General features: G+C 45.1%; 1 protein-coding gene and 1 pseudogene across 2 annotated transcripts in view; both read left to right on the top strand.

Moving 5' to 3' along the window:
• phkb (phosphorylase kinase, beta) overlaps positions 1 to 11,765 on the top strand; it is a 182,443-nt gene that overhangs the window by 81,835 nt on the left and 88,843 nt on the right. Inside the window, exon 14 of the mRNA XM_083652929.1 lies at positions 1 to 31. This exon is cut by the window's left edge and continues 64 nt beyond it. Coding sequence (XP_083509055.1) covers positions 1 to 31 — 31 coding nt within the window. The remainder of the gene's footprint in view (positions 32 to 11,765) is intronic.
• Positions 6,700 to 7,524, top strand: LOC310791129 (CTD small phosphatase-like protein pseudogene; annotated as a pseudogene). The gene has a single exon. The product of its transcript is annotated as a CTD small phosphatase-like protein pseudogene (transcript).

Here is an 11,765-nt window from a genome sequence, read left to right as displayed (position 1 = left end):
GCGCAACGTCAGCATGCGCTACTCCAATCAGGTGAGCCTCCTCCCGGTCATGTGACTCCTCTCCTCTTAAGCTGTGTTCACACGAGAGATTTATTTTTCTCTCTGTCGCTTGATTCAAGATTCAAGATTTTTATTGTCACTCCATGGTACAAGTATCACGTGTGAAATTCTTGTGCTGTGGACTCCGTTTACGACATAGTACAAATATAACAAGGCATATGAGTGCAAAAACAACAAGCAATAGGGCAATAGGCAATAAGCAATAGCAATAAGTAACAATAGCAATAGGGCAGTATAGTGATAAGACAAGTCCGAGACAGTGGCCTATTCACTGCACCTAGGTGCACATGTCATGTGCATACATTAGACGCGCCCAAACATTTCAAATTCGACGTATTTGTCACACAGGTGCAAATAGCATGTACCGGTACCTTATCATACAGGTGCAAATAGTATGCACCTTATTAGACATACAATTAAACATTAGACATACGTAATGGTAGCAGCTACAGTACGGTACAGCACGGCTACTACGCTATTTGTGTATGTTAAGGAGTCTCGTGGCCTGCGGGAAGAAACTGTTCCTCAAGCGATTTGTGCGTGCTTTTGGAACCCTGTATCTCCTCCCTGAGGGTAGCAGGGAGAACAGGCTGTTGTGGGGATGGTTTGTGTCTTTGATGATCTTCAGGGACCTCCTGAGGCACCGCTGTTTATACAGTTCATGCAGATCTGGCAACTCACATCCTGTTACGTGCTGGGCCGCGCGTCTCACTCTCCGTAGCGCCCTGCGGTCCATGGTGGTGCAGTTCCCGTACCAGGTGGTGAAGCAGCCAGTCAGCAGGCTTTCAATGGTGCCTCTGTAGAAGTCCCTAAGGATTTCTTTCCTTAGCCCAAATTTCTTCAGGCGCTTGAGTCCGTGTATTCGCTGTTGGGCCTTTTTGACAACAGTGGCGGTGTGACCGGTGTGACTGGATGTTGACTCCCAGGTACTTGAAGCTGTCCACCCTTTCCACCACTGTGCCGTTGATGGCGATTGGGGGGTGTGCGCCTCCCCCCCTCCTGTAGTCCACAATGATCTCCTTGGTCTTGGAGACGTTCAGAGAGAGGTGGTTGTCCTGGCACCATTGTTCCAGGGCCCCCACCTCCTCTCTGTAGGCCGTCTCGTCGCTCCCCGAGATCAGCCCCACGACTGCTGTGTCGTCTGCAAACTTCACGATGGTGTTAGAAGCTTGGGTTGCCACGCAGTCGTGGGTGTAGAGGTCGTACCAGAAGGGGCTGGAGACGCACCCCTGGGGCGCTCCTATGCTGATGGTCAGTGGGGAGGAGGTGAGGTTGCCCACCCTCACCACCTGGCGGCGGTCTGTCAGGAAATCCAGGATCCAGTCGCACATTGCTGTGTTAAGTCCCAGGTCCTTGAGCTTGCGTACCAGCCTGGAGGGTACTATGGTGTTGAATGCTGAGCTGTAGTCCACGAACAGCATTCTTACGTAGGTGTCCTTCCCCTCCAGGTGGGACAGGGCGGTGTGGAGCACGTGTGCTACTGCGTCCGCTGTGCTCCTGTTGGGGCGGTATGCGAATTGTAGCGGGTCGTGGTCCGGGGGAAGTGTGGGGCGGATCTTTGATATGACCAGCTTTTCGAAGCACTTGCTGGCTATTGGCGTGAGGGCTATTGGGCGCCAGTCATTGAGGCTGGTCACTTTCTGCTGCTTGGGAATGGGGATGATTGTCGCTGCTTTGAAGCAGGAGGGAACTCGTCGTTGAGAGAGAGACTGGTTGAAAATGTCTGTGAATACGCCTGCCAGCTGGCGGGCGCAGGCCTTGAGGACCCGCCCGGGGATGCCGTCCGGGCCGGCCGCCTTGCGTGGATTGATACGCAGGAACGACCGACCGACCGACCGATCAACCCTTTGGAATCGCTCTGTCGCTGTGTTTAAATCGCTCATCAACAGGCACACGAATTGACGGACATGTGGGGGCTATAACGTTACGCAATGTCATGATGTTTGTCCACTACGAGCCACCGTAGATGTTTACAAGCTAAGCCTATCAGCGTGCTCCTAACGCGAGCTCCATACCGGTAGTACAGACTTCACTTCATGTCAGCTGTCAGCCTGTCAATGCGGTTTGTTGCCACACAATAAACCAGCGGTTTGTTCCAAGCCAGTGTGATCCTTGACTCGCTCTCACACGGCAGCCAATCAGCGTTGAACAGCGAGCGACTGATGCCAGCGTAACTCGCTCGAGTTGGGATATTTCATCTCGGGCGACGAGCGTATTTTCTCCCTATCGCTCTGTCTCTGTCGCTTGGACGCCCAGCGATTTTTCTCCCAGGCGAATATACGCTCAATCGCTCGTTTGCATTGACTTTGTATGTAAACTCGACGCCAGCGAAAAACTTTAATAGGTCGGTGTGAACGCAGCTTTACCACCTTTCATTCTGAACGTTCCTTCTCAGCATAGTGTTGCCTTCGAGTTCAGAAGTCGTAAATGTGACTTATTGGATTGTTCAAGTGCTCGCAGGTGAAAATAATAAGCCAATCAAAAGGCAGCAGTTTATTTTTGGTGTCTGTTATTTGATAAATGAAGTGACACAGACGGAGCTATCTTACATTCATAATGACCAGGAGAAAATGTACATTAGACACGTCATTCATTTATTGGCCTTCCTTCATGGAGTCACGGAGTTCCCCATTATAGTCTGTCCAAGAGGAAATATAATAAGTAGCCTACCTACCATATGCACACAAATATGTGACCGCAAACAGTTAAGGTGAAACATGCAGCAATAATAATTATTTTTCATAAATGCCAAACACTCTCCCGGTGCAGACTCCCAGTGTACCATATAGAATATCCATGCTTCCTCATTATTCCACATTATTACTGGGTCGTTCATGTATGCTGAACTGGTAATTACGATGGATCCATCAGCACTTGAAGGCAGCAGAAGCTCTCCCGCTGTATGCCTCAGATCCTGCCTCAGGTCTGAGCAGCCCCGAGCATCAGAGGGAGGGGCTAGACATGTAGTCTAGGTACATGTAGGCTTTGCAACTAACTGATTCCATGTAATCTGGCTACTGTAATCAGGATACAAAAAAGGTAATTGTAAACCCTTACAGTTACAGAAGGAAGATATATATATATATATATATATATATATATATATATATATATATATATATATATATATATATATATCTTCCTTCTGTAATATCGCAATATTCAATATTTCACAATATTCAATATATCGCAATATCGGCGATATCGCAATATCACAATACTATCGCATCGTGACTCAAGTATCGTATCGTGGGCATCTGGTGATTCCCACCCCTAATATATATATATATATATATATATATATATATATATATATATATATATATATATATATATATATATATTCGTGGGCATCTGGTGATTCCCACCCCTAATATATATATATATATATATATATATATATATATATATATATATATATATATATATATATGCCGCTAGCATATATATATATATATATATATATTAGGGGTGGGAATCACCAGATGCCCACGATACGATACTTGAGTCACGATGCGATAGTATTGTGATATTGCGATATCGCTGATATTGCGATATATTGAATATTGTGATATATTGAATATTGCGATATTTCGATATTATTGTCTAACTCCTTTTCCTACCTTTTCCTTGACCTCACCGGAAGTAAAACATGCAGTGTTTTTTTGTTTTGTTTTGTAAAATTAATATCGATACTTGGCGTCCAAATATCGATACAATATCGTCAGGCAAAATATTGCGATACTATGGTGTATCGATTCCCCCCCCCACCCCTAATATATATATATATATATATATATGTATCGGGACAGAATTTTGCAATCGGTGCATCCACAATGATCTGAGCTGTGGAGTGATATGTCCCATTCTGCTCCTGTACATTGTGTTGTATATGTGTTGTGTATGTGTTGTGTATGTGTTGTGTATGTGGTATATATGTTTTGTATATGTGTTGTATATTTGATAGCTGGGCTGATGAGGCGAGCAGGAGAGTGCACAGCGTGAGGTGCAGGACGATCCACAGCCACAGAGAATGAAACAGGCAGTGCAGGAAGTGTGTGTGTGTGTGTGTGTGTATCGTGTGTGTACACATGCACGCACACACGCGCGCACACATGCACGCACTCACACACACACACACACTGGTAATTATGAAAAATATAAGTGTGCATTTTTTGTTCATGCTCTTTAAACCTATTTGCCTCATTTGTAAGTGCTGCTGTCCGTCTCTCTTGCTTTTTTAGCCCACAACAAGTTAAGCTAATGGCCCATAATTATGATGTTGTTGTTTTTAACAACAAAGTGGTGCCATTATTAAAACAGCCTTATTATAATTTATATATCTCAAGCATAGCCTCCCCCAGCCATCCAAATATGTGCCGACATGAGGCATGAACTATTCAAACCAATGTGGGTAAATATAGCCACAAGCTAGCTCATTAGCTAACAGCTAGCAGTACATATTTGTTTGAGGCATGTTGACTTCCCGCTAGCAATAGCCTACCATTGGTTCAAGGCGTGTTAGCATTATTGGGTGCCTATTGTAGCAATGAGCTAGCCCATTAGACAACAGCCAGCATTATCCATTTGTTCCAGGTGTGTTAGCATTGCTAAACATGATAGCGTTAATTATTCAAAAATAATGGGTGCCTATAACCACAAGCTAGCTCATTAACTGCCAGCTAGCGGTATCTGTTGTTGAAGAATGCTACGCTTTTGGGTTGCTGAAGCCCGTAATGTGGCTAGTGCCTGGCTAGCAAAAATGACTACAGGCTGAATTATCAAGGTGATAATTTATACATTTTCCTCGGTTCTACTCATTGATACAGTATCAGCATCAACCCACTTTTATTATCCGATGTCTTGTGATATAGGAAGAGTTAATTTGCAAAATACAAAATTAATGTTTTTGATATATTTTTGTCATAAATCATACTAACAACATTTTCACCTGATCATTTTCACATAAATCACCTCAACAATGTTTTTTTTTTTAATGTGCACTCCAGGGGGTATCAAACACGTGTTGTTTATTCATTTTAAGAATGGCATTTAACTGTTTTTTTGTTGTTGCAAATGTGTCATATATACAGTGCAATAATAGACTGAAATAACACTGTGCTGAGAGCGTTGCTTGAATTGTTAACTCTGCTGCAGTGTGAGGAAAGCTGCATATTTAGTGGAAATGGTCAGAATGGGCAACAACACATTGGTTCTGCAGCATGAGGCTGTGTGTGAGCCTCATATTGCTCAGTGCCATGTCGCCATCAGAGGCAGCAGGCAGCAGGCACTGCTCAGCATGCAGCCCATCAACCAAAGAACTATCACGTTTAGCTGCATGTTTCCAACCACATGAGGTCCAAATGAATGCGGGTGCATTTTCTCCTGTAATGGTTTTGTTCAGACCTCATTTGTGGAAAAACGGACAGCCCAGTGGTTTGCTGCCCCAGTGACTGGGCACTAGCCTACCCTAGTTTCATGGCCGTTTGGTGTATTTCAGAATCACAATCAGCTTTATTGGCCAAGTATGTAGTAGAGCCCCACTGATACTGGATTTTTGAGGCCGATGCTGATATTGGGGAGTAAAAAATATTATATATATATATTATATTAAATATACACATTATATTACACAAGGTTTTTGGAATGATCCCTCAAATATCAAACACTTGACAAAGATATGACTTGACATGACTTGAGATATGTAATGTAGGGAGGATATTTTACAGCTTATCGATAAACTTTATTGTCCAAAATGACATCAATGCAATGAAACAGTCAACTGAACTGGGGATTTAATCATTATAAATAACCAGAAATACAAAAACACAAATAGAACAAATATAAAATATAACTTAAATTAAGAAAAGAGATCAAATATACACAACATGTTGTCTATGACTTATACTAGCTAAAACAACAAGCAAGGACAGCGATCAAAGGTACATAAAGCAAGTTAACTGCTATTTACAGTCATTATATACAATAAGTGTGATGTAGAGTGACCTCAGTCTTGACATTGTGACATCATCGACGCACAATTGCGCAAGTACAGTAGCATGCTCAGCCCGAGTGACATCAGTGATGATGTCATAAATTCAGTGCACTGGTCCACTTGACATTGTGACATCACCGGCGGCACAACTGCTTAAAGTGAGCATGCAAAGTGTTTCCTTTAACCATACAACTTGTGTTTCTTCTGCGTTGTTGTTTTATAACTTATAGCGCTTTTGGACACCGACCATTCTCGGACGGGCTTCCTCATCTTTTTAACGTTGTTCCAGTCACGACGTCACATTTGCATTTCTTTTCTGTTTTTTTTACCACACAAGCTGCCGATCTTTCGCAGATCTTGACAAGCGGTGGATTTTTACACGAAGACCAAAATGACTGCCCCTAACGTCCATTATCCAACGTGCTAGCTGGCTGGCTAACCGACTGCCCCTAACGTCCATTCTCCAACGTGCTAGCTGGCTGGCTAACACCACTGCCACAACACCTGCCCCCTCGGATGTTAGCCTGGCTTCGTGGGCTAGCTCGTCATCCTGATCTCAGACAGCGAATGTTAGCTGCCGTTAGCTCGCCAACAAAGCAAGCGCTCATAGTCGGAATACATAGCAGGAATAACCTTCCGCCTGAATGGACCACAAAACCCAAGTTTCCAATTCCGGAGAGGAGGAAGTAATATCCGTGAACCAGGAACAAGCGTCGCAGTCAAACAGCAGCCTAAAGAGCATCTTTAGCACTTTGTTCTGCTGCTTCCGCAACTCCGGCGAGGAGCCACCGGCCGCCAACACAAACGGCAGCTCCCTGCCGCCACCTGGAGGCCTGGAGGTCATCCCTGTCGCCAGTCATCCGGCCAAATACCTCCTACCAGAGATCCACATATCGGACTATGGCAAGAAATGTGTTGTGATGGACCTGGATGAAACCCTTGTCCACAGCTCCTTCGTCCCCAACGGCAACGCTGATTTCATCGTTCCCATGGAGATCGACGGTGCCGTCCACCAGGTGTACGTGCTCAAAAGACCCCACGTGGATGAGTTCCTTCGAAAGATGGGCGAGCTGTTTGAATGTGTGCTCTTCACAGCGAGCCTCGACAAGTACGCCGACCCCGTGGCAGACCTGCTGGACCAGTGGGGGGTGTTTCGCGCCCGGCACTTTCGAGACGCGTGCGTTTTCCACCAAGGGAAGTACGTCAAAGACCTCAGCCGGCTGGGTCGGGAGCTCAACAACGTCGTCATTGTTGACAATTCGCCCGCCTCTTACATGTTCCACCCGGAAAACGCCGTCGCAGTGCAGTCGTGGTTCGACGACGCGAGTGACACGGAGCTCCTGGACCTGCTGCCTTTCTTTGAGCGACTGAGCAAAGAGGACGAGGTCTACGGAGCCCTGCAGGATCTGAGGCAGGTGGCAGCAGGACACACCGCAGCAACACCTGTGCTCTCCAACCTCCCAATCTGAGGCAGGTGGCAGGACACACCACAGCAACACCTGTGCTCGCCAACCTCCCGCACGCCGCCTCCTCCTCCGTGTGACACGCGTGTCACTTATAACATCCCGTGCTATAAGTCACATGCGTGTCCGTTCTGGCACACGTGTCACGTGTCGGGTGGCCATTTCCATAACACCAAAACTACACTTAGTTTGCAACTCGCGTTACGACACTATCACGATACGTTGCCCACGATAACAATGGTATCACACGATACAGCGATTCTGCGATACTCGATATATTTGCAAGACAATTTTTCTGCGATACATCACGATACTCTGTAACTGAAATAGAAAAAAGACCCATAAAAATGCAATTAATGTCCGTTTCACAAAATTGGACAACTATGAAACAATGTAGCCTACAACAATTGAATGGGAATGCCTTTTCTTTGGGTTGTCTCTGTGCTACGTCTATACTCCCCCCTCTCTCTCTCTCTCTCTCTCTCTCTCTCTCTCATCCTGGGGTTGATATCTTATTCAGCTGTAACACCTCATCTCATATACATTTTCCCCCCATATGATTAGCTAATGGCTCTTCTAAAGATGGTCTGAGCTTCACCGAACACTTGAGGCTTTTTTGCACACCAAGTCCGCATTTTTCATCCGAAATATCGCACGTTTTAAACTAAATACGACCTCATGTTGTGTCACTCACGTTTGTTTACACCCTGACTTCAAAACCTTCGTCCGTAATTAAAGTTTTCGGAACAGGTTCCATTTTCTGCGTATTTCACATCAGTCAATAAATAGCCTTTTGCGAGCTGTTTGACCCGTCTCTGTGCTCAGATGACGGATTTAAAAAACGCATACAGAAAACACAGTGTTGAAAGACCTTAACTCTGTAGTTTAGTTCACTCCTTTATTTTAGCTGGAACACACAGTGAAAAAAGAGAAAAGAAGGAGATGGCTATAGCAAGTTACTATATAGTAGGTGTGCACAGTGCTGATGACATCACTCACTGATGACATCATCACCCGATAACAGCGCAATTGCTCGAGTGACATAACTGCTGACATCACAATGGATGCCTGTGCCTGGCTTCTTTTAACATGGAGAGACTGGTGCACAGCCACACACGGTCCTTGACAGTGACAGACGCGTTGTTATGGATCCCACTGGAGTTGTGGGCAGAACACGCACACGCAGCATCATTCAAGCACCAGGATTGGCCAAGCAGACTGTTCTGAGCAGCGCACCAAGCAGACTGTTCTGAGCAGCGCACCAAGCAGACTGTTCTGAGCAGCACACCAAGCAGACTGTTCTGAGCAGCGCACCAAGCAGACTGTTCTGAGCAGCACACCAAGCAGACTGTTCTGAGCAGCACACCAAGCAGACTGTTCTGAGCAGCAGACTGTTCTGAGCAGCAGACTGTTCTGAGCAGCGCACCAAGCAGACTGTTCTGAGCAGCAGACTGTTCTGAGCAGCACACCAAGCAGACTGTTCTGAGCAGCAGACTGTTCTGAGCAGCAGACTGTTCTGAGCAGCAGACTGTTCTGAGCAGCGCACCAAGCAGACTGTTCTGAGCAGCAGACTGTTCTGAGCAGCAGACTGTTCTGAGCAGCGCAACAGGTATTTTCATCTCGCCTCAATGTGATCTGGTGGTGGTGGGCATGTCATGTCATATAACATTACCTGTTATTTTCATTAGGCTAGCCTGTTCCGTGTTATTGTCTAAAACATGTTTATCCTCCGACAGTTCGACTTGAGTGCAACACTCTTGCTTGCACCTGTGTTACTTCCTGCCTTTTAGACACAAAATGGCCTCTGTGAAAAGGGCCCACTGAGGAATTGTTCATTTTGAGGAATACTTACAAGAAGTTATTAACTCAAGAGAATGTAGAAGAATGAGTGTTATGATCATCAATATTTTATGTTCTCTCTATACCTACAATACAGATAATCATTGAATTCTGTACAAAATAATATCCAACAGTAACAATATTCTCAGATTTGGGTCAGAGACAAAGTGTCATCATATCCGTGGACCGTGGCCCCCATCTATATACTGTATGTGGACTGAATTAGGGGTCTGTGGCATGAAAAAGATTGACAATCGTTTTCAAATGCAGACTCTATGCATTGGAAAACAAGGATTCTCTATGCCGTGGAGAATGCACAGTGCAGTCACATGTTATGTGGCTGGACTAAATGTAAATGTGATTATTCAGCACACATTCCCATATCGTACATATAGGTGAGGCACTTGCATTCAATTTGCACATAGTGTTTTCGTCCCGGCTAGTGGCTGACCCAGCTGGCAAATCAGTAGAGGAGTCGATGTGGCCGAGTGGCTAGTTGTGATGGAACTGCTGAGTGGGGCACTCATGCAACTTTAAAACGGGGTAAAGCTTAATGTACAGCCGCCTTTTATTGCTATAATGAATAGCATCTCCGCGGAGCGGAATATATAAGGCCATAAAATCAAGCTATACACATTAAATAGTGTTATACCATGGTCTGGGTGAATAAATACTCTTTTCTGATTGGCTGGCAGGTTTGTGTAAAAACCGTTTAATCACTGTTCTAAATTCATCCGCCACCCAATCTGGGAACGAAGAGTCTATTTTTATTTGAAAAACAGACTCTGGCACAGCCCTACGCTACGTTCACACAGGGCACCTACGCTACGTTCACACAGGGCACCTACGCTACGTTCACACAGGGCACCTACGCCTTGCCTTGCCTCAATTGATTTGATTTGATTCTTATATTGATTTCTATTTGTATGATTTTTATGGTATTATGGTTTTACTGCTTATTTTATTCTTCCCTTATTAACTGGTTTGATGATTTAAACACACTATGCAATAGGGCATGTGCAATCTTCGAAATAGTGCAATCTTGTGTCTAGCTGGCTTCACTGTGGTGAAGTGCAATGCTGTGACTGTGACCGTGTTTGTTTTGTTACTGTGTCTGTAACACCGATGTTGGCACTAGCACTTTTTGCCCAAGACAAATTTCCCTCCAGGGACAATAAAGTTTATCTCATCTCTCATCATCATCTCAACCCACGCATACGCCTGCAGACCTTGCTGGGCGTGAACCGATCACACCGCACGCCTATTGCACGCTGAACCTGGAGCCGAGTCACAAGCACCTCTCCTCTCTCCCGGCTGTATTTTTTCATGTGTGGTCCCAAATTATCATGGGTAGGTAAAATAAATCTGATATATTTAATGTTCTGCTGGATATGTATAACCAGGTCTGACTATAGTCGGACTTTTTAGAGAGGTAATCTTGCAAGAATATGTGCTGGCACAACAACATTGTCCATCTTGCTTCTTCGGTCGCTATTCTCTCTTCTGAAGATTTGTTTGCCGACGGGGTAGAAAGCCCCACATTATAGCCACCCGTCAATCTCTCTATCTCTCCCTCTCTGCTCAACACTGTTGTAGTAACTCCATTTTATTTTGAAATTGAGTTGACTTTGCCATTTCCCACGGATATTGTCGCGTTTTTCCTTCATGGCTTGACAGAAGAAGCCTGCCTTCACGCGACTAGTCGGCTTGAAAATAGAACTCACGCCTAAACGATAAAATCGGCGCAGCTCAGGCGAGGCGTGGGTACACGCAGGGTTCACGCTGAGGCGCCCTGTGTACACAGCCTCATTGACTAAAAAGGACGCCTATTTAAAAGCGTGGGTCAAGGCAAGGCGTAGGCAAGGCTTGGGTGCCCTGTGTGAACGTAGCCCTAAGCTTTTTCCCAAGCTTCCCGGAGTTGTTGTGACTAGTAGTATCGCCAAAGTCACGGCGCAAATTGCTATTCAGACTGTAAACAGTGGAGCACGTCACTTCCTTCTCCGTGTCCGTGCAGGGCGGACGTATCTCCGCAACTCTAACTCGTAGAGGCTCACCGGATTGCGGCGTTGTATTCGGGGTGAAAAAATACATAAAAGTCGTTTTTAGGCATCGCGATCTGACCTTCCGTTTCCCAGAAAATGTTTTCATCTTTTCACTGATTGGATAGTTTGAGGTTGACGCCAATTTTTGTGAGTAGGTTACTGTAGGTTCACAGGGTGGGCAGAGCTGCTTTTTTACTAGCATTACGGGTGGTTATTATGGCCGAACAAACTTGACTAATGTCACATAATAACGCTGTTTGGATCTCACCTGCAATTACCACCCATCGCCAATAGGTGTCGCCCAAGAGAACAAAACTGAAATCTTCCGTATTATCACTTTTAATAATGCATTTTAAATACATGTTT

This window comes from Poromitra crassiceps (genome assembly GCF_964638095.1).
Source record: "Poromitra crassiceps genome assembly, chromosome: 16".
Lineage (NCBI taxonomy): Eukaryota > Metazoa > Chordata > Actinopteri > Beryciformes > Melamphaidae > Poromitra > Poromitra crassiceps.
The sequence above is the reverse complement of the archived record's forward strand: the minus strand, read 5'-3'. Positions and strand labels throughout refer to the sequence as shown.